The 27,971-nt window shown below is 39.9% G+C and overlaps 1 protein-coding gene across 2 annotated transcripts; it reads left to right on the forward strand.

Moving 5' to 3' along the window:
- IL7R (interleukin 7 receptor) lies at nt 1-27,971 on the forward strand. Of its 2 annotated transcripts, XM_059060123.2 has the most exons (8): nt 1-262; nt 4,629-4,767; nt 15,735-15,892; nt 21,012-21,169; nt 23,281-23,449; nt 24,911-25,004; nt 25,950-26,025; nt 26,430-27,971. In XM_059060123.2, exons 1-8 carry the CDS (start codon nt 181-183, stop codon nt 26,931-26,933), a joined length of 1,380 nt encoding a protein of 459 aa, XP_058916106.1. In that variant the 5' UTR covers nt 1-180; the 3' UTR covers nt 26,934-27,971. The 2 variants fall into 2 exon arrangements, with proteins under 2 accessions (XP_058916106.1, XP_058916107.1); XM_059060124.2 differs by lacking the exons at nt 24,911-25,004; nt 26,430-27,971 and having other exon boundaries at nt 25,950-26,029.

Consider the following 27,971-nt stretch of genomic DNA (forward strand, 5'->3'; position numbering starts at 1 on the left):
GTTTCTGGCACTTGCCTTCTTTTCTGCTGTTTATACTTCCCCCAATACTTCCCCCATGTGGTTAAACAAGTATAAAGCCCTAAAGCTGTACATTTAAGTTGCCCTCTCTCTCTCTCTCTCATTCATTCCTCCCTATACGTAGGCTCACACGCCTGTTCTCTCCTCTCTTTCTCTCTCAGAATGACACCTCTAAGTATTGCTTTGGGTATGGTTTTCTATTTACTTCAAGCCGTTTCTGGAGAAAGTGGCTATGCAGAGAATGGTGAGTCATTTCTAACTTTTCTTTAGGATTTCAGATGACCTCTAGCATCTGTTTCAGATCCCTAACAGACCAAAGTGGGGCACTGGGTTAGAAGGGAGTTTGAGGGCTTGCCATGTAGTCAGTCGTTTTGTGCATTCTAAGCAACAGGACAGGGGGCCTGGGGACAACACTGTGAGTGGTTTGTAAAGGCTTAGACTTGTCAAGGGATGCACTTGACTGTCCCAACGTGGATCTTACACGTTGGTCAATGCCTCTGCTCTTACAAAAAGAACACCCACAGAGACACACTAGTTATGCTTGTTGGAGAATCTTCAAGGTAATTTTTCCTTGTCAAGAAATGAAGCTCATTTTGTTTTGTTTAGCTTTTTAGAAGGTTCTGGAAGCTTCACTTTCAAGGTAAAATGATATCCAGGAACAACAGCTTTGTCTGCACTTACCTTTGCTATAATCCTCAGCACCTAGAACATAGTACACATTTAATAAATATTTGAAAATTTCTTCAAAATACTTTAGTTCTGGTAGAATCGTGTGGTATTCTTAGTGAATAACTGAATAGGGTTAAGATCTGAGTGAGTTCTCATTGAAATATCTTTAACTATCTCCATGTCAACAATTTTACCATCATATAATAATCTTTGGGATCCTTAAAGTACTTAGTATCTAGAGGCAGATGCTCCCTACTTTGTAAGTCCATTGTAATTACAACTGAACCGTACACAAAGGTGAAGTAGTCCAGAGGAGCCACCTGGAAACTTGGACCACCAAATTGCTCCTGAAAATTAAATGCTTTCACTTTAAGACTTACAAAGTGTTTGCTTAACGAAGATATCAAACACATCAGCCTAATGACTCAGCTTGGATATCTTAAGTCACGTAATTTCTAAGGATGGAAATCCCTAGAATATTTTCTTTAAGGGACTTGTCAGAGGGTTGACTTTTTTCAGTGTGACCATAAATGAATCACTTTGTGAGAGATGATGATTATTTCATGGTAAATGTTGTCTTGTGTCTGTAGATAGATGCTTGGCACATAACACATAAATCTTACTCTTTGGAGTATAGTATATCCCTTCTATTTCTCCCTGCTGGTCATATTATTTGAAAAGAAATTGACAATTTTAATTGAAAGCTGAGTTTTCACTTCAACTTTTTAAAGTTCAGGGTTTTTTAGGAGATTTGTAACCACCCATCCACATGATTACATCAAAATACTTCCCGGTTTGGGGTGTCAGGAATTCAAAATAATCAACTGTGGTTTGTTGAAAGATAAGTTAGTTCTCTGATAACCACAAGAGTGATCAAGAGAAGAAAGGGATACTTTTTAAAAATCCAAACCATTTATACTTTTACTCAACTAAGCCCTTTCAGTAGGAAGCTTTTAAACCACACTGCCTTGCCTATAATACATAGTTCAAAAAACCTAATTTTTATAATGAGCTTTTAAAAAATAATAGGTTAACTCACTGTTAAAAGCTCTATGTAATTTCAAAGCCATAGTCATAATAACACCTTTGACAGAGAACTCTTTTTCAAAGGAGGCCCAAATGTTTCATGTATATTCTCAGAATTAGAATTCTTGTTTTACCTTTTCATTACTTATTTCTCAAAAAAAAGTGATAAAGTAGCTAACCCTGATTGAGTGCTTACTGTGTTCTAAGAAGTCTTGGTATACATTTATTCAATGATTCTTCATGATAACATGAATTTAAATATCAGAACTCTGAAGCTTAGAAAGGTCAAAAAACCTGATGGAAGACCACAGCTACCCAGTAGAATAGCCAGGACTTTAACCCACATCTGCTCAGCTCTGGTTCCAAAGGTCTTAACCACTGTGTATCTGATGCTTAACTAAGCTTAGAGCGGGTATAACATTCTCTTTGTAAAATGCCATGTGATTTTGCAGGTCATTGAGGAGAATTTTTCTTGTATACAAAGCAACTTGGCTCAGTAACACCTGCTAAAGAGCCAATGAGCTGTTGCTCAAAACATGGCTATTTTAATTGTATGACCACTGGTTCTTTCCTCTTTTATTGAAGTATAGTTAACTTACAATGTTGTGTTAGTTTCAAGTGTACAGCAAAGTGATTCAGTTATACATACATACATACATACATACATATATATATATATATATATATATATATTCTTTTTCAGGTTCTTTTCCATTGTAGATTACTATCAGATATTGAGTATAATCCCCTGTGCTATACAGTAGGTCCTTGTTATTTACCTACTTTATATATAGTAGTATGTATATGTTAATCCCAAACTCCTAATTTATCTCCCTCCACCTCCCACTATTCCCTTTGGTAACCATAAGTTTGTTTTCTATGTCTGTGAATTTATTTCTGTTTTGTAAATACGTTCATTTGTATCATTTTTCAGATTCCACATGTAAGCAATATTGTATGATACTTGTCTTTCTCTGTCTGACTTACTTAACCTCTAGGTCCATCCATGCTGCTGCAAATGGCATCATTTCATTCTTTTTTCTGGTGGAGTAATATTCCATTGTATATGTATACCACCTCTTCTTTATCCATTCATCTGTCAATGGACATTTAGGTTGCTTCCATGTCTTGGCTATCGTAAATGGCCACTGCTTTGTAAAATGTATAAGAATATACAGCAAACTCACGTTGCCAGATTGGATGGCTAAGGATAGTGGGAGTGCTTTGTTCTGTTAATACCCGGCATCTGCTAGACTCTGCTCTCTCTGGCTTACGTTGTATGTTGAAGAATTTTGGAGACAAAGATGATCCACAAATGTCTGAATCCAAATAGTAATGTAGGTTCTGTTGTACAAGATGGGTGGAAGTTCTAAAGAAGAGAAAACTTTAAGAGAGCATGAGTTACTGCCACATAAGGGCAGGCTAAAGCCACACAGAACCATTCCATCAAGAAATGTGCCAGCAATTAGGGGACTAGCTCTCACTCTGTAAGATTAGGAATGAATCTGTTTCGAAATGGGAGCCCTAAATGGTGGGCTGCCCCTCATTATTTAAAATTGTCATTAATAAGAGGGCCATACCCTTCTCAAATTACATAAGGAGTCTTTGCTGGTGGCAGAATTGTGAGCCGGATGGATTCTAGGTATAGTCAGGAGGAGCAGTGCACACAGCTCTTATCTAGATGTGGCTTTTTGAGATTTGCCACTTTGACTGAACCGACCTTTCTCTCAACTGGTTGATCCACTCACAACCAGCTTTAGTAACTTTCCCATAAAACTAATGGGTTAAGGATGCTGCTTGTAATCCCATGGCCTACAGGACACTCAACTGGGGTTTGATTTTTAGTATATTGTCTATCCTATTTAAAGCCCTAGAGCATCTATTTTCTAGTATCAATGGGCCAAAGTAATCTCTAGTATCATTGGACTTTGAAGCAATCATAGCTCACACTCAGCCTGAGAATGGCTTTGGTTACTCTGGATTTTCTCAGATCCCAGTTGGAGTATATTTGCTGTCATAGTTTTCTCTATTAAATATTGTAAAATATACACACAAAATATCTATATAATCTTAAGGGCCTCAACCCAGCTTAAGAAATCAAATACTATCTCTGACAGACAATACTTTCCAAAAGTGGTGGCAAAAAAATTCTGGCTCCCCACATACTTCCAGTATTTTGCTAATACCTAGAAAATTCAATATCGCTAAAAGAAGGTTGTATAAGCACAGAAATAGTATCTATAAGATTCATGGGAAGGCCTACCAGATCTGAGTTCTGTCATGTAATTTTTCCTAATCATGTTTGCCTCAGTTAGTAGCTTAAGACAAGTTGCCTTATATAAATGTTCACACAATGGAGATAATCAATGGTACTTTTAGTTAGGATGCCTTTTTAGGCAAGGGAAAGCTACCATTTTAAAAAAGTGAACTTCTGAATGAAAGTTAGCCATCACCTTCTTTCATTCAAAAAAAATTCTTGGGAGGGAATAAATGAAGATTAGTAATAAAGCCCAAGGCTAGATTAGGTAGCACATAAATAATAAAGTATCTCATTTGAAATGTATACAAACAAAAGAAATTCCCAATTATATAAAAGAAAGTGTGTGTTTAGTGTCTCATTCTAGACCTCCAATGCACTAATCCAATGGCAGAGATATTAAGAAATCTTAGGAGGCTATTTATTAATTGTGATGACTTTTTTTCTATTAGAAAAAAATATGTGCTCATTAGGTTTTGTTATTTTGTTTGTTTGAAATCCTGTTTCTTGTCTTTGTCTTTGGGCTTTCCTTCTTTAGATAAACAATCATCACTCCTTTATGTCCACCACAGAAGGCTGCCATTTTATCAGTCACTCCAGATTTCGAAAGGATGTACTTATTTGCTTCATTAACAGCTGTAGGTTTGCTCTTTCCCAGGAGACTTTGACGATGCAGAAATGGATGACTACTCATTCTCGTGCTACAGTCAGCTGGAAGTGGATGGATCCCAGCACTTGCTGACCTGCGCATTTGACGACCCAGACATCAACAGCACCAACATGGAATTTGAAATATGGTGAGGAATGGTGCCTTCAGTGGGTGCTTAGAAATCCTCTGTCTCTCTTTCATATACTGTACAGCACTAGCTGCAAAGGCGAGAGTGTGGGAGCTAGTTATCAAATATTAAAATTGAATGAATTCCAAAAACTTCCTGGAACTCCTTGTCCTTCACCAAGAGATTCAAGCAAAGCAACTTTCAGGAGTTCATCTTTCAGGTCCCGCTGCTACAGCCAAATGACAGTATGGATGTAGGAGATCCCACATCCCTCCTGACTTCCTGGCAGAATTTAAATTCTGGTTCTTCTGGGACATTCATCCCCCAAAAGCTCTTTGCCCAACATGACACAATGTAGTGTCTTGAAGCTGCACTTGAGGGCAGGTGCCTGGTTTCTAATCCCAACACGAGCACTTACTAGCTTTCTAATCTAGAATAAGTTGTATAACTTATCTATGCCTTAGTTTCTTCACCTGTTAAATGAGATATACCACCTCATAGGGAGATGTGATGCTTAAATAATTTAACACTTTAATAATTTAATTAGAAGACATATCTGGTATGTAATAAGGAATGAAAAAGAGGCATTAAGTCAAAACTCTATGAATCTAGACTTAACTGTCATCCCCTTGACACAGTTTGACTTCAGATGGTACTCTCAATACCAGTTTTCCAAAAATCCACAGAAATAAATTGGCTCTTGGTTTCATGGGGCCTCTGAGAAAAGGTAAAAAGAAAGGGAAAGTCTCTGTCTGGTTTGAAGGTTTGGTAAAGAACTCAGAGAACTTTATCTTCTCTCTCTTCCACAAATCATCTCTTATTGCAAAGGGTTACTATCTCTAATGACTTGAAAAAAATACTCGCCCATGAAATTCTGACTTGTGGCTATTTCCAAATTCATATCAGATGGCCTAATTTTAGTTGCCTAGTAAGGAAAGTAAGTCAAGATTTACCAGTACTAAAAGAGGGCTTCTTAAATTCTGTAGACACTCAGACAATCCTCCACAATATATAGTCTAGACAAGCCCTGAATCCCATATCTTATGCTAATTCCCTACATCTGTTCATGCAGTGCCTTCTGCTATGGTCATTGGATAAATATGACCTTGGACTTGAATTCCATAGTGTGTTCTCAGTCTGCCTCTGTCAGTTCACTTCTATAACATGCTTTCCAGGAATAAAATATAACAGGAGAAGAGGAACCTACAATGTTCAGAATCTGTGCAGCGACTAGACTCCACTAAGGCAGCCGAACAACTCATTCAAAAGATGCACTCATTTTTGTGGGCAAAACCCTCTCCAACACAGAGGTCTGCTTTGGGCTCTCCAGCCAGCTGGGTGGTGAACTGCAGTGGTTTTTCTTGGGGAGGCTGAGGCTGACTTTCTGTCCAATTTCATTCACAATGGTATTTGACCACTTCCTTGGCCACTTGTACGAACTTTCCCTCTTCCTTTAACAAGTTTCTTGATTTCTCCTGTCATATTTTAACCTGTCCATAGCCTCCGTTTGGATTTTTCAGTTGGGTTCCGATATTTCTGTTGGAAAGCGATTGTTTTAAGACTCATTTTCAGTGTGAAAGTATAAATATGAAGCCCTTAGTAGGTTAAGGTGCTTCTGGAGAGAAGCCATTTTCGCAAAGGTATCCACACCTTGAGGGAGAGATTGTGCAACTCCGGGGTTCAGAGTAGTGACGAAGCTCAAGTTAAAGCCACTTAAATAGAGTGCCGTACTTGCTGCTTTGGTTGGGATTCTTTTCCACAATGAAACTAGCTTTATTCGAGCTTTTTTTCTGTGAATATAAATTTATAAAGAAAGAACTTGTAAATTATTGAAAACTGTGAGTTCTGCTGAAGTCATTACACAGGTGGGATTGTTGATAGAAACCAGGCATTGGTTCCCAGAGGGCTAACCAGGGACATTTTCTAACAAGCATTGCCTGACGTGGCCGCCAGTCTCCCAGGCTCAGAATCCCATTCCTTAGTGTTCAGTGTGCAGATGCATCTCTCAGGGTTGGACTTGGATTAGCCAAAATCACAGAGTTGGATTGCCAGCACTCCAGTTGACAACTTTACACGGACAGGTGTAACTATTATAGTGGCCCAAATGTTCACCCCGGGCTCAGGCGTTTGGGGGGAGGAGGGACAGAGAAGGCCAGTAGGCTGTACATCAATATAAATCCACTCTCACTGGGGGATCTAGAAATTCTTCATTCACCAGAACCCTAACCAGCTCCCAGGTACCTGGAGTGACAAAGCAGAGGCGCTGGAAACAGGCAGGGAGGTTGGAATCCCAGTAGCGGCACTAGCTCTGTGACCCGGGGAGTCATTTAAGCTCTGATCCTAACAACCACCGTGCACTGGGGTAGACGGTTTAGTGTCTGGCTTATGGTCAGTGCCTGTAAATGGTACTTAATTCTCTCAGTGTCGTCAGATTTTCATTAAAAATGTGATCCAAAAGTTCAGTAAATACAGCAAAACAAAGGACATTTGTTTGTTGATTTTAAAGACCAGAGTTAATTTGACTCATATCTCAAAGTGGTTACGTTTTCTAAATTTAGTTGCCATCATTTAAAAATCTAGGTATCTCTTTAAAAATCAGATTTGGTAATGCTGGGCCTAGATAGCAAAAGTTAGCTGAACAGAATTCTGATTGCTTCTATAGATGGGGAATTAAATCTCAGTCCTGAAGTTAGGCTCACTTTTCTCATTTCTGTTACCCACGTGGACACCATAGGCATGTAAATTTGGGACGCTGCTTTTTAGTGTCTGCATAACTTTCATAGTCAGCTCTCAGAACGTAATTATATTTCCTTTATTTCCACATTCTTGGGGGCACCACAGTCACTCCCAGGTACCGCCTACAGATACCACTTCAAATATGTCATTTTTTTGTTTTCATCAATTACCACCAACATCACAGACTGCATCCTGCCAAATCTACTTCATGCTCCTGACTTAACTAGCAATATCTTTTTAATTTAGTCCTTTCTACAGTAACCCATACTAACTTTCAAAGGTGTTTAATACTTTTGAGAAGATTCTGTCTTTTAGGGCCAAATGAGGAATAAAATCTATGGTTGTTTTTAGAATTTCCATGTAAATATCTGTTTGCACCAACAAGAGAAATGTATTTATCACGCTAAACCCCTGGTGATTGCAGGAGGTTTAGGAAGGTGGCGGGCGTTGGGGTGAAGGATCAGGTGCTGTGGTCCCAAGCAGTCTCTCCCTGTTTTCAGAACAAAGGAATCTGTGTAAGTGGCTTAGGTTTGATGTCCCTTAGGAAGGTCCTACAGGGCCAAATTTGCTAGCCTATAGTACTACTTGCGTACTTGTAGTGATCTCTTCGCCAAAATACCCTAGAACAGCTCTATCCAACAGAAATACAATGTAATCCACAAACGTGTGAGCGATATACGTAATTTAAATTTTCCTAGTAGCCTCATTTTTAAAAAAGAAATAGGTGAAAATTAATTTTAATATTTAATTTAATGTAATATTGCCAAAATATTATCATTTCAACCTATAACCTGTATGAATAAAAATATTCATGAGCTATTTTACATTCTTTTGCATTCTACATCTTCAGAATCTGGTATTTCGTATTTAGAGCACGTCTCAATTTGGACGAGCCGTATTTCAAGTGTTCAACATACACATGTGGGGTTATGGCTATTGTGTTGGCCAGTGAAATCCCAGAACATTCCTAATCCTAGCAATACCCAGTTAGCAACCAAGTAAGCTGTTTTAATTTAATTTAGTGAATTGAAATGAATTGGATTGAATTGAGTTGAGCCACTCATGGGGGGGGCCACTGAGTTTCCTCCAATCACCTAAAGCCAGGGTTAGTGGCACAAAGCCAGGCTGTCTGTTCTAGACCACAGCTGTCTCTTAGTCTTCCGGCACAGCCTCCCCTCCACATAGGGCAGCTCCTAGAGCTCAGAGCCCATAAAACGATGCCGAGGCTCACAAGACAACCATATGGTGATCCTTTATTTTTCTTGCTATTACTTGCACTCCCTGAAGAGCAGGAATGAAAAAAGAATATCATTTTACATCTTCTTAACTGTCCAACAGTACCGGGACCTTGCTACATGTTAAGGATCTGCAATTGAATATTCCACACATGCTTTACTTACAAATATATCCTAAACTCAATGATTGAACCAAAAGCCATTTCCTTCTAATTCCTCCATAGCACGTTTATCTAAAGTTCAGAAATGGGATCCTGACCCAGTTCTCCTCTTCCATCCTTACTCATCAAACCATGACAGTGTTGCCATCCTCAGAACTTTCCATCTGACACTCTTCTCAAGTTTGTTCCTTGGTATCTGTCTGGCTTACCTTCAAATTTTGCTTTTTATTTTTGCTCTTCTCCAAATGGGAAAACCCATGTAGCCCAACAAGGGGCATACTCTAGAAACTGCAACACACACACACACACACACACACACACACACACACACTCAAAGCCAGAACTGCATACCCTAAATAAGATAACAGTTAACAAAAAAGCTATATTGGGGGGGAAACTTTTAAGGAATGTCCCACAAAACAATAAATATTTTTAGCCAATTATTAAACTTAAAATGTATTCATCAATCTTACGTTTTCATGACTGCAGGAGCTTAACCACTCAAAGACCACAGCAGCCCAAAGGTGAGAGGTTCTTCACGTAAAGCTGAGGCACTCTCCTCAGATTTTAACTCCATGCCCACCTCGCCTCAAGCCCCACAGACATGTTTGTCCTGCTCAGAGTTCAGGAATGATCCTGGAAAGGGCTCACATGGGCACATGCAGAGAAAAGCGCACACACAGCCAACTCACCACAGAAAACCAACACACAGTCTTAGTTGTTGGAAGTAAATGACCTTTTTAGGCTATACTCCCTATAATTTTTTAAAAATCTGATTAATGAGAAGAATTCTCTTCATGGAAGCAAACTTTTTTCTTCCACAATCCTCACTTCCAATTTGACCCAACTATGCCTCTTTTTTGGGCTATTTGGCTGGATTTAAAGACCATGTAGGAAAAACAAACTGGTAACCATGGATAACACAGGAGATGTGAATTAAATAGAGAGTTGAAGGAAAGAAATGAATAATTTTACTTTTACTCTGCACTGTTTATTTTTACAGTAAGAATACATATTCTGCTTTACTTCCTTATTTTTTATGTGGTTTATTAATTTAATTTCACTTTTTTTTGATTACCATTCATTTGGGGGGTAAAGTTTACCTATGGTGAAATGTACAGATATTAAGTGAGTCTTTTTTTTTTTTTTTGTAAATACTTCAACTCTTTAGTCAACTTTAAAAAAAAATAAATTTATTTATTTTTCTGACTGCATTGGGTCTTCGTTGCTGCGCGCGGGCTTTCTCTAGTTGCGACCAGTGGGGGCTACTCTTCGTCGCGGTGAGCGGGCTTCTTACTGCGGTGGCTTCTCGTTGAGAAGCACAGGCTCTAGGCACGAGGACTTCAGCAGTTGTGGCTCGTGGGCTCTAGAGCGCAAGCTCAGTAGTTGTGGCACACAGTCTTAGTTGTTCCGTGGCATGTGGGATCTTCCCAGACCAGGGATCAAACCCATGTCCCCTGCATGGGCAGGTGGATTCTCAACAACTGTGCCACCAGGGAAGTCCCTTAAATGAGTTTTGAGAAACATATTTGACATGTTGCCATCACCTCAGTTGAGATATAGAACATTTCTTTCACCCTAGAAGGATGCCTCATGTCCCCTTCCAGTCTTTTCTCATCTCCTGCGAACAATCACAGTTCTGAAATCTATCACCCTTTGGTTTTGACAGTGTCTGATAGTTCTCATAAATGAAATAACACACTGCTCACTCTTTTCTGTCTGACTTCCACACAACAAAATGTTTTTGAGATGTATCTATGTTGATGCTTATCTCATAGCTCATCTTTTCAGTTGCTGCATATTAATTCCACTGTTCAAATATACCACAAATTTTTACTCCTTTCTTGATGGACGTTTGAGTTTTTTCAAGTTTGAGGCTATTCTTTTTAAAGTTACTATTAACATTCTTATACAAATCAGTTTGTTGGTACATATTTTCATTTCTCTGTGGTAAAAACCTCAGAGTGAATTACTGTATCACAGGGTAGGTGTGTATTTAACTTTATAAGAAACTACCCAACAAGTTTTCCGAAGTGGTTATACCATTCTACTACCAGCAATGTATGAGAGCTACACATCATCTCCAATATTTGGCTTTGAAAGTGTATCTCATGATTTTATTTACATTTCTCAAATAACAAATAATGTTGACCAGCTTTTCAGGTACAGTTGGCCATTTGTATGTCTTCTTTTGCCAAGTATCTGTTAAAGTCTTTTGTCTTTTTTCATTGAATTATTTGTCCTTTTATTATTGATGGATGTGAATTCTTTATATGATCTGGATACAATTCTGATGTTAGATATATGTACTACAACTATTTTCTGCTAGTCTGTAGCTTGCCATTTCATTTTATTAATGATATATTTTAATAAGCAGGAGGTTTTCATTTTGATGAAGTCCAATGTATTTCATTTTTCTCTTTTATGTGTAGTGTTTTTTGTGTGATGACTGTCTACACTCAAATCAAGGAGAATATTTTCTTATGTTTTCTTCTAAACTGTTTACAGTTTTGATCTTTATATTTAGAGCTATACTCCATACCCAATTAATTTTTGTGAGATTGAGGTTCATATTTTCCACACATTTGCTCAGTTGTTCCAGGACAATTTGCTGAAAAGATTTATTTCCATTGAATTGATTGGGTGCATGTTTTAAAATCAAGTAACCTTATGTGTATGAGTCTATTTCTGAACACTCTATGTTTTCCATTGATTAATATTTCTATCATTGTGCCAGTGCTAAACTGTCTTCATTATCATAACTTTATAGTAAGTTTGAAATCAAGTGCTCTGTGTCCCCCTTATTTGTTCTACTTTTTTCAAAGTTGTTTTGACTGTTCTGAGTTCTTTGGGTTTCCACATAAATTTTGGAATCAGTTTGTCGATTTATTTTAAATCCTGCTGAGATTTTGATTAAAATTGCATACACCAATTTGGGGGAAATTTCCATTTTTCAGCACTGAGTTTACTATTCCATGAATGTAGCTCTCTATTTATTTAGATCTCCTTTAATATCTCTCAGGAATGTTTTGTAATTTCCATTGCAAAGGCCTTAAACATCTTTCATTAATTTTATTTCTAAGCATTTTATGTTTTTATTGCTATCATAAGTGGAGCTGTTATTTTTTAAATTTATTTTCTAATTTTTGGACACTAGTCTATAGAAATATAATTGACTTTTGTATATCGACCTTAGTGAATTCACTATATTCTTCCTGTGATTGTGTTGGAGAACCTTTATAGTTTTCCATATGAACAAACATGTCTGCAAGTAAAGAAAGTCTTATTTTCTTTCTTTTCAAACTGGTGATTTTTGTTTCTCTTGCCTTATACACTTATACACTTGCCTTATATACTCCAGTGCACTGTTGAATAAAAGCTGTGAAAAATAGATATTCCTGCCTTGTCCTTAGGAGAAAACTGTTCAGTAGTTCACCATTAGGTATGTTATTAACTATAAACCTTTTGTAAATGCCTTTTATCAGGTTGAGGATGTGTCTGCTGAGAGTTTTATCATAAATGAATGTTGAATTTTGTCATATGCTTTTTCTAATCACTTGAGTTTATCAGATTATTTATGCCTTTTATTCTGTTCAAGTGGTGAATTGTATTGATTGATCTTTGATTGTTGAACCTATCTTGATTTCCTGCATGCATCCCACTTTGTCATTATGTGTTAATATCAATGTATTGACACTTTCTTGAGGAACATTAATTTGTAAATTTCTTTTCTGTAATATTTTTGCCAGCTTTCTGTACCAGATTTGAGCTAACTTCATAAAATAAGTTAGGAGGAGTTCATTTCTTCTCTATTTTCTGAAACAATTTGTGTAGGAGTGGCACTATTTTGTATATATATATGGTAGAATTCAGTAGCTTTATCTGGGCATAAAGTTTTCTTTGTAGGAAAGCTTAAGAATAATAAATTGAACTTCTTTGAAAGAAAGGGAACTATTGAAACATTCAATTTCTTCATTATTTTCACTTTTGGGCACTATCTCTTTTTAGATTAACTGTTGCAATATTCAACCATTTCTTAGAGTTTGCTTAGAGTTAATGTACTATTTCATGTAAAATATAAGAAACTTGCAACAATATAGTTGTACTTATCACATTCTACCCTTTGTACTACTGTCATATATTTTATATCTACATATACTGGGGGGTTTTTGGTTTTTTTGGCTGCATGAGGTCTTTGTTGCTGTGCGTGGGCTTTCTCTAGTTGTGGAGAGCGGGGGCTACTCTTCATTGCGGTGCGCAGGCTTCTCATTGCGGTGGCTTCTCTTGTTGTGGAGCACGGGCTCTAGGCACACAGGCTTCAGTAGTTGTGGCATGTGGGCTCAGTAGTTGTGGCTCGTGGGCTCTAGAGCACAGGGTCAGTAGTTGTGGCTCACGAGCTTAGTTGCTCCACAGCATGTGGGATCTCCCCAGACTAGAGCCCAATCTTTGTCCCCTGCATTGGCAGGTGGCTTCTTAACCACTGTGCCACCAGGGAAGTCCCTAGATATATTGTTAATGCCACAATAACGCTACAGTATTTGCTTTAAACAATCTTTATCTTTAAAGAATTTAAGAGAAGAAAATATGTATTGGCTTTTTTATTTATTCTGGTAAACCTAATTCCTTCCTGTAGATCTGAAATTCCACCTATTATTATTTCCCTTTGGTCTAAAGTACTTCCTAAAACAAATTATCTCAATTTTTATATAGCTGGAAATATCCTTATTTTGCCTTCATTATTGAAGAATATTTTGTAGTGTAAGGATTCAAAGTGGACATTTTATTCCCCTTCCAGAGTTTTAAATATATTATTCCAATGTCTTCTCATTCACATAATTTCTGATGAGAAGTGATATTTTTCTCTGGATGCTTTCAAGATTTCTTATTTGCCTTTGCTTTTCAGCCATTTGACTATGATGTGCCTAGGTGTGGTTTCCTTTGTATTTATCCTGCTTGGATTGGCTGAGTTTTTTAAACCTAAAAGTTGATATTTTTTGCTACATTTGGGAAATTTGAGAACACTATTTCTTTAAATACTTTTTAGCTAAATTCTTTCTTTTTGTTCTGGAACTCTAATTGCATATTTATTTATCCCCTTGATATTGTCCCACAGGTCAATAAGACTTTCTTTCTGTTGTTTTAGATTAAATAATTTCTATTGATCTATCTTCAGCTTCACCAACGTTTTCTTCTGCCTTCTTCTATCTGCTATTAAGTCTATCCCATACATTCAGTACATTTTTTAAAACTTTAAATTTGTACTTTTCAGTTATAGTATTTTAATTTTGTTCTCTTTTATAGTTTCCACTTCTCCACTAAGATTCTGCATTCATTCAATAATTATGACCATATTTTTTTAACATATTTACAAAAGCTGTTGAAAAGTTCTTTTCTGCTAGTTCCAACATCCAGGTCTTCTTGGCATCAGTTTCCATTGACTGCTTTTTATCTTGACTATTTGTCACATGTTTCTATTTCTGCTCTTTTGTAGTAGTTTTTGAATGTAGGAAGGACACTATGGATAATAGGGTGGTTTGTTTATTGATTGATTGATTGATTGGATTCTGATAACTTCCTCTGGCAAGTGTTAATTTTAACTCTGTTACTCATTTAACTTGGTCAGATTAATCTCCAAATTCTTCTTTTGAGGCAGCACCAAAAATATCTTCTTAGTTCCTTCTAGAGCCATCTAGCTATTGCCATGGTTTCCTTGGATTTTCCTCCACATTTACACAATTAAGGGGACATATAATAATTTAAGCAGAGTTTATATGCAGACTTAGTGTCTTCTATGTCTAAAGTTTCCTCATTTCTAGGCTTTTCTCCCTTAAACATACCCAGCCACTCAGGCCAACTGAAACTGTCCTCTAACTTCTCAAGATGGTAAAACTGTGGCCTTCTGTTAGATTCTAAATGCCCATGATAATGTGACCTGAGAAGTGCCTTCAGATAAAACAAAACAAAACAAACAACCTAGAAACAAGGACCTAATCCACTCTTTTCTAAAGAATTAAATTCCCCTAGTGTCTGCCTGCTTTTGGTTCTTCTCCAATGCTTTTAAACAGTATTTTCAAAAATATCTTGCTCAAAGTTTTAGTAATTATATGTTGATGGTTAGTGTGATATAAGCTACTCTGGCACTACTGGAACTAAAACATACTTTCTTTTTAAAATAGGAATTTTTTAAAAGAGTACAATTTGGAGCTTTTGATGTGGTCACATAGTAGGCAACATTCTCTTTTCTTCAGTTTCCTGAAAGCCCGATTTTAATTGGGAATAGGAGGTCACAGAAGTGACAGAATTCGATTCCTAGAACATTTAATCTAAGGAACATGGGGAGAAATGTTGATTTTAAAGTCTGTTGATGAGTTAAAAGTGGAACTCAGCCAAAATTACCTATGAAAATTCCCATACTACCCATTAAGTGTATATGGTTTTATGTATATAATCCTTAAGACTATTTTATTATTTCCTTTAATCCTTTTTTGGTCAATATTTCTTTACAGGCTTTATTTTTTCAATTTATTCCTGCAGGACATCATAAAAAGAAATTACCTTCCCACCTAAAGAAAGTACTTATCTTCTAATAATCAGTTATTACAAGATAAGAATTTTCCATTATTTTCATGAACATGCTTTGACTATTTCAGGTTCAATTGCATCTAACGCCTGAGTAAATCAATGCTGATTATAATGGCAGCAAAAACCTATTTTATTTTAATTCTCTCTCTCTTAAATATGCATCTACCCTATGAACAAATTTAAAGCCACACAAATGAAAAATGGATGTGATGCTATTCCTTCTATACAGAAACTCCTACTTGAATTAAGACAAATTCCTTTTTTGTTTCTACAGTGGGGCCCTTTTGGAGGTAGATTGCCTGAGCTTTAATAAACTTCAAGGGATGTATCTCATCAAGACAAAGAAATTCTTACTGATTGGAGACAGTAAAATATGTGTGAAGCTTGGAAGAAAAAGCATGACTTGCAAAAAAATGAACATAGTCAAAATAGGTAAGAAGTTGTATATGGGAGAATGTCTCCATTTTTCAGATATCGGAAGACAGATATCTGTGTCTGAACTTTCTGTATGTTAAAGTAGACAAATCATGAAAACTATTTACAATAGAAAATATCAAACTCTCTAATGCATATAATTTCTTAAGAGAAATGAAAGTTTGAAGCTTGTGCTATTTATTCTTACTGTGAGAGAACTCTGAGGGTCTTCAAACTGAGCTATGAAAAAGAGTGATTGACACAGATTGCAGGAAGAGTTCATCTGTGTGAAGTGTCTAACTGGAGCTGGGCCTCCTGTACTTCACCCACACACGTATTTTTCTTCCTCACCATACCTTTTTCCTGAATTCCTTGTAATCTTCTCCCCACATACCTACCTGTGAGTGTATTTAGCAAAATTCTCATGTTATTTTTAAAAGTAAATATGCCTTCTGTATTAGAGTTCTCCAGAGGAAACAGAACCAATAGGATAGATGGATATACATAGATTCATAGATGATAGATAGATAGATAGATAGATAGAGAAAAAGATATTCATTTAAAGGAATTGACTGTCGTGATTTTAGGGGCTGGCAAGTCTGAAATCTGTAGGGCAAGCCGGAAGGCTAGAAATTCAGGTAAGAGTGGATATAGTGGTTTTGAGTCTAAATTCCAGAGGGCAGACCAGGCAGTCTGGAAACTCAAGCAGTGTTTCTATGTTGCATTCTTAAGACAAAATTGCTTCTTCTTCAGGGAATCTCAGTGTTTGCTTTTAAGGCCTTCGTCTGATTGAATGAGGCCTACCACATTTTAGAGAGTAATTATTTTACTCAAAGTCTCCTGATTTAAATGTTAGTCATATCTTTAAAAAAAAAAAAAAACCTTTAGATTAGTGTTTAGCCAAACAACTGGGGACCATAGCCTAGCCAAGTTGACACATGAAATTATCATCACACCTTCCTAGGAGACTTACTATTGAGGAGTGATGCATAGTCATATCTGATTTGGCCTAGAATATACATATTAAGTGGAAAATGTATGTAGAACATACATATTACACTTGGCCAGAAAAAGTGATAATTATTATATTCCCAAAAAAGTACAATTTGAATTGCTAAATTTATCTATATGTTTCCCTTGGTTCTATATAATATCCATATACATAATAATATGAATTATGGATTTCAGTAAATCCATTCGATTATCAGGTTGTATAAGTCAGTATTAATTACCAATTCACCATTCGGTTACCAAGCAAATAAAATGATCAGAAAGATAGGGAATATAGACACAAAAATTTTCCCATTACTTACAGATTTATCACACTGAGGTAAATAAGGTTCTTTTTCAAAACCTCGGAGACACCCTGGTAGAGGGAAATGTCTAAGCCAGTTATGATATATCAGTGCAATGGAATCCTAACTTCTTGTATTCATTCTACCTATGGAGATTTACAAGTGAAACAATATATGTAGGGAGAAAACTATTCAAAGTGATTGAAGAGGTGCATTCTCTTTCTGGTTTTAAATACTATGGCTCTGTCTCTCCCTCTTCTCAACCCCCTCCCTTCACCCTCCTAAAAGAAAATTAAAAGTAAGAGATTAATACTCATTGGAGATGACAAAGAGAAACTTGGCATCTAGTCTCAGTTTTGTACCACTAATATAGTAAAGGGCAAAAGCAGAAGTGCCATGTTTGAACAGTCATTTTGTAGAAAAAGCAGAGGTAGAGTAGAAAAGAGACCTTAGGCACAACCAGTGTGAGTGCTTGGGGGTGGTGGCGCGACGGGATATCTCTGAGTATTGGGACACAAGCAAGCTGAGTTTTGGCCATTGGAGACTAGGCTGCTATGGACGGATGTTCAATTTGTGCACAGGGCACTATATCTAGAAGTTCATCATTTACATTGCAAATATGTATTTACTCTCAGAGAGCAGGCAGAGAGGGCAGAGACTCAGTCCTGTGACAGAGTCCTGAAGCCCCAGGGGAGAGCCCCTTCTTACAAAAACCCACCCCAGCACAGAGGGCCCACATGCATCTTAGTGTGTGAGCATGTGAACACTCAGGGCACACCCACAGGCTCTTGGTGGCAGTCTGCACCATCAGACTCTCCAGATCTCACATGCCCAGTGCTCTTCGAAGTCCATATTCTGTAACACCCAGCAGATGGAAAACCTGACCGGCCGCCTCCTCTGAGGGACCACAGGAGAGACAGGGTGTGCACTCTGCTGGTAGCGTAGGTCTAAGAAGGGGTGCTGTGAGCACCTCGGGGCTTTGGAAAGCACGCCGGGGCAAGCAGGATGAGCAGTGGTGGAGACATGTCTCCCAGTAGCATCGTCTTCTGGTTCCTGATGCTACAGTTCATTAATAGAACTGTCATTTAACTAAATTGAAATTGGATGCTGCTGATTAAACCCCAGAGCCAGAGCTTCCCTGCAGCCACCAGTCCCCTCACTCACAACTCCTTCTTTAGGTGCAGGTCCCCAGTAAGGCTGGAGGGGCAGTTTCTGTCTCCCCCCTTTTCTTGTCAGGGTAAATTCATATCATAGTTCAAGTTGTGCCAAGAATAAGTTAACTTTTTAAGATGTTGCTTGAGGAATGAGCACCTTTTTCTAATTTGCTCAAATGTACCATAGGGTTTAGAAGCAGACCTGTGTGGGGAGAGCCTGAACAAGCCAGAGGGAGAGAGCTGAGCACAGAAACAAAAGCTCAATGAAGGGGAGAGGGTTCATCTGTATCATTTTTTTTTGATTCTGCATACAAGTGATATCATATGATATTTGTCTTTGTCTGGCTTACTTCACTTAATATGATCATCTCCATCCATGTTGCTGCAAATGGCATTATTTCACTCATTTTAATAGCTGAGTAATAGTCCATTGTATATATATATATATAGCACATCTTCTTTATCCACTCCTCTGTCAATGGACAGTTAGGTTACTTCCACGTCTTGGCTACTGTAAACAGTGCTACAATGAACATTGGGGTGCATGTATCCTTTTGAAGCATGTTTTTCTCCAGATATAGGCCCAAGAGTGGGATTGCTGGATCATATGGTAGCTCTGTTTTTAGTTTTTTAAGGAACCTCCATACTGTTCTCTATACAAATGAACTTATTTACAAACCAGAAACAGACTCACAGAATAAACTTAGAGAATGAACTTATGGTTATCAGAGGGGAAGGGGACAGGAGAGGGATAGATTGGGAGTTTGGGATTGACATGTACACACTGCTCTATTTAAAATAGATAACCAACAAGAACCTACTGTATAAATAAATAAATTTTTTAAAAAATAAATAAATGAAGGAGAGTGAGACTCAGGATCGGACAGAATTGGATTTACATCTTATTAACTCATCCTATGGGGGCTGAACTTAGCTAATTAACCTCTCAGACTCAGTTTCCTCATCAGTATACTGGCAATGAGTGAGTTTTGATGCTAGATGGAGTAAGTTAAGCGCTTGGCACTTAGTAAGTATATAATCAAAATTAGTCAGTTCTTCTCTTAATTCTTCCATTATTGAAAGGCCTTGGGAGATGGGGATGCAGCAAGGGATTCAGTGTCAAAGGTTTTGTTGAGAATGTGAATCTTAATCATTTCCTTGAATGGCAGGTAGAAACTGGCTTGGCTGGTGTCAAAGGACTGACAGTCTTCTCTGTTGGTCTGTTTCTCTACACCCACTACCTTTCCTCCTCCTTCCCTTTGGGGTATCTTCCCTGTTTATAGTGCATCTATGGCTTAAAAAGGGTAAACTTCCCCTTGCAGAAGACATCCAAGGGTAAAGAAAGAATCACTTCCTCTTTTTCAGTACCTCTGGGGGAATCAAGGCAGGAGACACTCAGGCAGCCACCACTATGAGCAAGTGATTATGACAAGGGGGCCAAACATCACCACACGAGCTCATTTTACTGGGTCAGCAAGTCAGTCTTAAAGCCCAGATCATCTACTGTGTGCAGCTGTGATGAACACACACTCCCTCATTAACAATAGGTTTAGGTTCGATTTTAACCTATGCATCTCCCAATCTCTGTCTGAGATCAGCCATGCAAACAAGTGGCTGCCCCATCCCTAGACAACTAAGTTCCCAGGCTTTAGTGAAAGAAAGGCAAAGAGGCCAAGACAGGGAAGCCCCAAGTCAAGGGTGGGAGGTGGCCTGACACACATATGCTCCAAAGATTTCAGTACCTTTCTCTGGGTTTGTTCTGCCTGAAATAATACCTCTCTCCCTCCCACAGTATTTCATGTACGGTGCCTCTGATCCCAGACAGGTAGACAGGAGGAAGAAGCCAGAGAGGAGTTTAGAGCTAATGCCAACAAGATGGAAGGAGCAGGCAACCTGCAGTCACACCAGAAGTTACGAGCTAGGGCCAGGATGCAGACCCCCAGTTTCCGTGTAACTGAGATGAGGCGTAAGGCCCCCAGTTTTATCAAAATAACAAAGAATCATGGGCTTCCCTGGTGGTGCAGTGGTTGAGAGTCTGCCTGCTGATGCAGGGGACACGGTTTCATGCCCCGGTCCGGGAAGATCCCAATGCCGCGGAGCGGCTGGGCCCGTGAGCCATGGCCGCTGCGCCTGCGCGTCCGGAGCCTGTGCTCCGCAACGGGAGACGCCGCGACAGTGAGAGGCCCGCGTACCGCAAAAAAAAAAAAGGGGAAGAGAATGTGTTTTTGCATAAAATGAGCACTAGCTACTGTAACCAATATGCCCTAAAACACATATCTCCAACACCATACGTTTATTTCTTGCTCATGTAAGAGCCAAAATGGGTGTTTCTAACCTGTGGGTGGTGCTCCTTCAAGCAACATCAGGGCTCCTCCATCCCGGGGCTCCACTCTCTTCAACATATGACTCCAAGTGGGAGAAGGGGACTGAGCATGGGGGTCACACATGTGGGGTTTCTGGGCCAGGATGGGAGGTGGTGCACATCACTTCCACCCACATCCTTCACAAGAACATACCCAGCTGCAAGGGAGGCTGGGAAATGTAGTCAGGCTTTGAACCGGGAAGAAGAAGAAATGGTTTTTACTGACCCAGAAAAGGAATGTGATTTTCAGAGTAGATGAACTTTAAAAATTATAATTATTTCCTTGGCTACCCTATAGAATGACGTCATTTCTTTTTCCTTTTCAGTTAAACCTGAGGCTCCTTTTGACATAAGAGTCGTCTATCGCAAGGGAGCAAATGACTTTGTGGTGACATTTAATACATCGCACTTACAAAAGAAGTACGTGAAAGAATTAATGCATGAGGTAGCCTACCGTCAGGAAAAAAATGAAAATGATTGGATGGTATGTAGGTCAACTGCATTTATACATTATAAAATTTATGAAGATGTATATAAAAATGCCTTAATAAATAAGTTATATATATAGATTAAAATATATAAATATATAAAACTGTAAAATAGAAACTTCTTAATTCTACTTATTTTAGAGTCTCAGAGGTACATTTACCTGGGGAGGGTCCCTAGCAATTTTGTGTTCAAAATGAGCCTTTTACTAAAAGAAGTTCTCCAAAGTGTAAAATGTTTAGGCCTCGCAAAACTTGGATCTTCTCTGTCTCCTTTCTTATCCTAGCTTTCATTTTTTTCTTGCCCTATTTTTTATCTTTATAAAGTTTCTAAATGAAGTAGTTGAACTAACCATTATCGACTGAGATAAAATCCATCCTCTTTATCTGGGGGCCTGAAAAAGAATCACATTTAGCGCAACTCTCACAGGCAAATCAAGCAAAAAAAAAAAATCACCAAGCTGTAACCACAGTCTGGTTTATTGGAGTTGTGGGAACAGCCTGAAGTAAGTAGGAGAGGAGGTGGAATATTTTTCTTCATTTTTTTTTAAGCCTGAGTTCTTAAATCCTTGAAGTAACAGCTTGATTTTTACCCTTCATAATCTGGATGGTTAGACTCCATGAGTCTCTGTGGTTGGAATGGTCTGGCTGTCCTCACAATCTGTTTTGGGGAGAAGGTGGGAGAAAATTAGAATGTCCCAGGGTTTCAGGTTCCTCTGAAGTCACTGGATTAACTTTCATCCTTTTTGTACCACACGAACAGAAAATGGATAACAGTTGCTTTCTCAAGGGGAAATGAGATTCTACTTATCCATATTGGTCTCTTTTCTCAGTCCACGATCAGTCTTGTGTGTTCGCAATTTGCTGCCTTACACTACTTACATAAGTATAATGCCCACGTCAAACCTCCTTCTCCCTCCGTCTTCCCCACTGACAGGCGCACACACGCGTGCACACACACACACACACACACACACACACACACACACGCTAGTAGGCTCCCTTGACCTTGCCTTCTTCCAGTCTTTATATGAAAATTGCATCAGTGGAAAAGCAGAGAAAGGAAGGATTTTGAATAAATGGTACCAAGACAATCAGTTTACTGGGGAAAATTAAGTTAAATGCTTAACTTGCTCCATGTAACAAAAAAATTAAAATAGAAGATGTTTTAAGGAAATTATGTTAACGTGAAACTCTAAACAGGCTACAACATTTACAGGTAAATGTTTATATAATCTTGAGATGAGGAAGAACATTCTAAACATAAAAACAGTAAAAGAAAGCAAAAGATGGAAACATGTGACTACATAAAAATAAAGGTTTTTGTAAATGTCAGCATACACAATAACCAAAATCATAAGGCAAATTAGAAATTAGGCTTAAATGACCACACATACAACTGACAGATGGTTAATATTCTTAAAATATAAAGAGGTCTTATGAATCATTAAGAAAAGGACAAATATGACAATAGAAAAATTAGCAAGAAAGTTGGAAATGTCTCACAAAATGGGAAATATATAATTTGAATAAGTATAAAAAACTAATAATCAAATAAATCTAAATGTAAATAACCATAGGCATTACTTTTTACCCATCAAATTGATAGAGTACTTTTTCCTCTTAAGGATGACACACATTATTGGAGAGACTGTGTCTCTGTGTTGCTATTCACGATGTAGAATTATATCTTTCCAGAGGAAAATGATTCTTGCTCACTAACCTTCCCATTCCCTTTCGTCTCTCCGTGGGATGTGAAATGGGAGGGAAAGAAAAGGAAGAGATTAGAGTGTGGAAAGAAAGGCGGGATCCTGGGAGTGATTTATACCCTCCCTGACTGGGAGAGCCCAATTCACCTGAATAAAGATAAAGACCCATTTTATCACTGCCCTCCTTGACCACTTGCAGCATTGTTTGTGAGCTCACACACTCTGCCCCGATTCTGCTTCCAACCCCTCCACGTCAGAGCTCCTCTTTCTAACAAATATGAGAGAACCTTGAGAGAGTGCCCGCATGACTAAAGACACTCAACTTGAAATGATTTGGGAGATGTGAGCACCTCCTCTTTTTCCACGTTAAAAATGTAGTGGCCTTTTTTTTTGCTCTTCAGCACATGAATTTATCCAGTACAAAGTTGATGCTCCTACAGAGAAAGCTACAACCCAATGCAATGTATGAGATTAAAGTTCGGTCCATCCCTAACACCAACTATTTTGAAGGCTTCTGGAGTGAATGGAGTCCAAGTTTCCACTTCAGAACTCCAGAGACCAATGGCCCAGGTGAGAAGTGACTGGAGTCTGTTCCCCCCGTAGTGCTTTGCACGTCAAAGTCTGTGAGTGACAGTGAGAGCCAGAGAGATGAAACAAACCCACAAGTTAGGACTCCCCAGAGGGCATTCTTACACTTTCTTTGAAAAATGACCTGCCATCTTTTGTGAAGAACGAAGAGGGGTGGGGGTAAGGCTCTTAGTCGCTGATCAGCTGATGTAGGCTGTCTGGACTCTACTGTCCTGGGGACTCCTGGGAGCCACTAGTTCTGAACAAAATTCCCACCCACTACCTCTAGTTTACCAATTCAGACTGGGATCCCAATGGCCGGTCCCGCCAAGTCCCGCTAGGGAATACCATAGAGGGTGGCAGATGGGTAGGCTGGTGTGGCTTTCCCATGCCTCCTTTTCTAGAATAATGAAGATATCCTGGGGGTCTAGGAACTGAGAACAGCTAGAAGATCCAAAGGGCACAGCTCAGGCAGACCACTGGGGACCCAGAGCACCCCACATATACCTTCCCTTTGAGGGATGTGCGGAACAGCTCTGCTGCACCAGCCTCCCGTCCTTACCCTAGGAATTGCCGAGGCTGCAGGGTAGAGCATCTCTCATCATCTCCCCGCTCAGCTTCTCTCTCTTGGTGGTGGAAGTTAGGCAGGGAGTGCTGCTGTCTTTAATGTTAGGTCCCTTTTAAATTCCAAGTGATGGATGTTCTGGACCTGGTCACCTAAGTCGGTGCTGAAACCGTGTACAAGCTCCTGTGTCCTTGTCTTTTGAAGTGAAAGGCTGACTCAAGAGTTAATGAGTGAGAAATGTAAAGCTGTAGAAACAAAGAATTGCTATTGGGCTGGGGAACTGTTAACAATTTATAGATTATAAATCCGCCACATCTGCCACTGAACTCATGGTTCCCTGAGAGATACAGATAAAGGCCTGACACACATTCCTAAGTTGTTTTTAACAGGCAGCACACCCCTCCCGGGTGAAAACTGCAAGACCACAAGAACATAGACCCTTGACTGGTTTGAACCAGAAGGTTGATGATGCTGACTCCCCATTTCCTCACCACCAACCAATCAGAAGAATGTCCACAAGCTGACCACGCCCTGCTCCTTGAACACTATAAGACTCCTCACTACCCCCTCCAGGGTGGGTCACGTAGTCTGGAGGGCATTAGCCCACGGTGGCCCCATTTGCTTGGCAAAGCAATAAAAGCTACTCTTTTCTATTTCACCCAAAGCTCTGTCTCCACGTTTCTATTCAGCACCGGTGAACAGAGGCTGTTTCAGCAAAAATGTCACTTACTGAAGCACAAATTCCCCTCTAAAAGCTAGTACATCATCCTGTTTACTGAAAAGCAACTTTCAAGAAGTAATAAATGGGCCCAAGTTACTAAATAAACTCAAAGCATCCTGAAAGTCTCCCCCACGGCATGCTTCATGATTGCTAACCAAGATCTATCCTTGCCTTCCAGGGGAGATGGATCCTGTTTCACTAATTATCAGCATTCTGAGTTTCTTCTCTGTGGCTCTGATGGTCGTGCTGGCCTGTGTGTTGTGGGAAAAAAGGTGAATTTCTTTAACTAATCAAGAGCGTGTTTATGTGGGATTCCAGGCATTCAGAGCTCTAGTCCTGTTTATCGATGAGAAAACTACAAAGGGAAATAGGGCATTTCAGGAATTGCATTGCCCGCTGTATCCCTCCTCATCCTCAGGCACTGGTGAATTTCCATAGTTAATTTCACAAGAGGTAAAAATATATAAACTGAACATAGGGCAAATCCTCCCCGCAAACGTTTCCTCCCAAATGTCCTCAGTGGGTAAGAGCCATCCCTCCAGAATGCCTGGGCGGCTGGAGAGACCCATGGGAAATGCAGAATGTTTTTGAAGTCTTAGCTTTCAGCACACAAGTTCATGAGACTTTTGCATTCTACCCCATGATAGGGCCACGCTTGTCCCATCATTTAGACACACATCAGTCGAGTTATTAATGTTTTAGGAAGATGCCCTCAGCACAGGGTCACATATCCGCCCCCCGCCAAGATACTCCAGTTTCTAAAGTACCACCCTAAAGCAATTTCCCTGTGTAACTTTGAAAGTATGTCTCACTTCCACCAAAATCAGAGCAGAGGAGTTTCTGCCAATGAAGAGAGAAGAAAGATGGCAAAGCTTCTTTGGGGGAGTAGGTGAACAGAGCAGATTTTAGTTTCATAGCTACATCATTGGCAAGACTTATTGCTCCTTTTCTCCAGGGCTCTTTCCCAGGGGTGTATCATTGTTGTCTGGTTCACAGAGTAGATCACTGACAATGGTCTCTGGTCCAACCCCTCCATGGACCGGTGGGGCTCTGAGGCCCAGAGAAAGCAAGTCACTTGTCCAAGATCATCCACCTAGTTGTGGCAGAGCCAAGGCTAGAAGTCTGCTCTCCTGACTGCTGGCTCAGAGTAAGTGGGAAGGTCTATTGTGCCTTCTCCTCCCACCAGTCATTTCCTCTTCAATGTCCTCTTATTTCAGAATTAAGCCTCTGCTATGGCCCAGTCTCCCTGATCATAAGAAGACTCTGGAACAACTGTGCAAGAAACCAAAAAAAGTGAGTGCTTCCGGTGCTTCTATCATTATGTCAGAGGCATCCCAGCAGCCAAGAATGATATTGCAGGATGAGGAATGGCTGAACCTCAAGTGTCGGTCTTTCACGTATCACATAACTAGCGTCCCTCATAAGATGCCAGCTGCAGGTTCCCGGAGGTGGGAAACTAAAATGAGATACAAGTCTCAGAATTTCCCAGACTTCCCCAAGGATACTTCAGACCCTGAAGTATCACAGCACCTCCAAGAGGCAAAGAGTCAACTAGAACACGTGGGTAATTCTCTGACATACCCTGGTAAACCCCTGTTGGAAAGTGCTTGAGCTCTTTTCCTGAACAGAACATTTGCTGATGTGTCTCTCTGGTGCAGTCTTAATGCCTCTCTCTTTTTTTTTTTTTTTTGGTGCAGAATTTGCATGTGAGTTTCAATCCTGAAAGTCTCCTGGACTGCCAGATTCATAAGGTGGATGGCATTCAAGCTAGAGACAAAGCAGAAGGCTTTCTGCAAGATCCTCTTCCTCCACAGCTAGAGGAGTCTGAGAAGCAGAGGCTCGGAGCGGGCATGCAGAGCCCCAACTGGCCCTCCGAGCACGTAGGCAACAGCCCAAAAACTTTCAGAGGAGAGTCGTCATTCAGATGCCTGGCTGGGAACATCAGTGTGTGTGATGTCCCTGGGCTCCCCTTCTCCAGGTCCCCAGATTGCAAGGAAGGTGGCAAGAACGGGCCTCTCCTGTACCAAGACCTGCTGCTTGGCCCTGGAACTACAAACAGCACGCTGCCCCCTCTGTTTCCGTTCCAACCCGGAACCCTGACATTGAACCCTGCTGCCCAGGGGCAGTCCATCCTCACTTCCTTGGAATCAAGTCAAGAAGAAGCCTATGTCACCATGTCCAGCTTCTACCAAAACCAGTGAATTGTAAGAAACCGACGGCCAGAGCCATCATGGGGAACAAAGATAACCGAGTCCCACTCTCCCTCACAGCACAAAGAAGACAAAATGAAAGCAGTCCCTCGACATGGTCCACAGGATTCTGAAACAGTTGCTTCTACTACACCTCCCTGCTTCAGTGGCAAGAGACAGGAGGCAGGGGCATTCTACTTCAGGCAATGCAATGATTCATTTATTTCAGAAAGGAAAAAAAAGCAGAAAAGAGTGAAAGAAAGGGTGGAGGAAAAGACGGAAGGGTGGGGAGGGCAAAAGGGAGCAACGGAAGAAAGAAGGAGAGGAGAATTAGCATAATAGATACCGTTATCAGGACTTACTATATACACAATGCTGTGCTACGTGCTCTACACATCTTTTCGCACCGTATCCTCACCATAATCCTGGGAGGTGGGTGCGATTGGTATCATTCTCTATGTTACAGATGATGAAACTTTGGCTTGAATTAGCTTCTCCATGCTCCCCACTCAGCAAGGAATAGAATCAAGATTTGCTGCCCGGGAGTCCGACTGAAGTCTCCTCCAAGTCATGTGCCTTCCTCTTAACTAGGGACTGTCCCACTGTCGAGTGCAAAACCTCACTTAGAACAGGGTGACTGTATAATGTATTGTCCAAACTGTGTCACTTTTGCAAGTGAAAGGGGAAGTTATAAATCATCACTCCAGGACAACAAGCGTAAACCGGGACTGTCCCAGGCAAATGGGAACCTATGGGCACCCGAACTGAAAAGGTTTCAAGGAAGCCAGGGGGGCGGGGGGAATGGCCTCATGACACATGAAACACCATGGCCAGCCATGTCTACAAAAAGTGCAGAAAGGGCTTCCCTGGTGGTGCAGTGGTTGAGAATCTGCCTGCCAATGCAGGGGACACGGGTTCGAGCCCTGGTCTGGGAAGATCCCACATGCCGTGGAGCAACTGGGCCCGTGAGCCATAACTACTGAGCCTGCGCGTCTGGAGCCTGTGTTCCACAACAAGAGAGGCCGCGACAGTGAGAGGCCCGCGCACCGC

This window comes from Kogia breviceps, chromosome 4 (genome assembly GCF_026419965.1).
Source record: "Kogia breviceps isolate mKogBre1 chromosome 4, mKogBre1 haplotype 1, whole genome shotgun sequence".
Lineage (NCBI taxonomy): Eukaryota > Metazoa > Chordata > Mammalia > Artiodactyla > Physeteridae > Kogia > Kogia breviceps.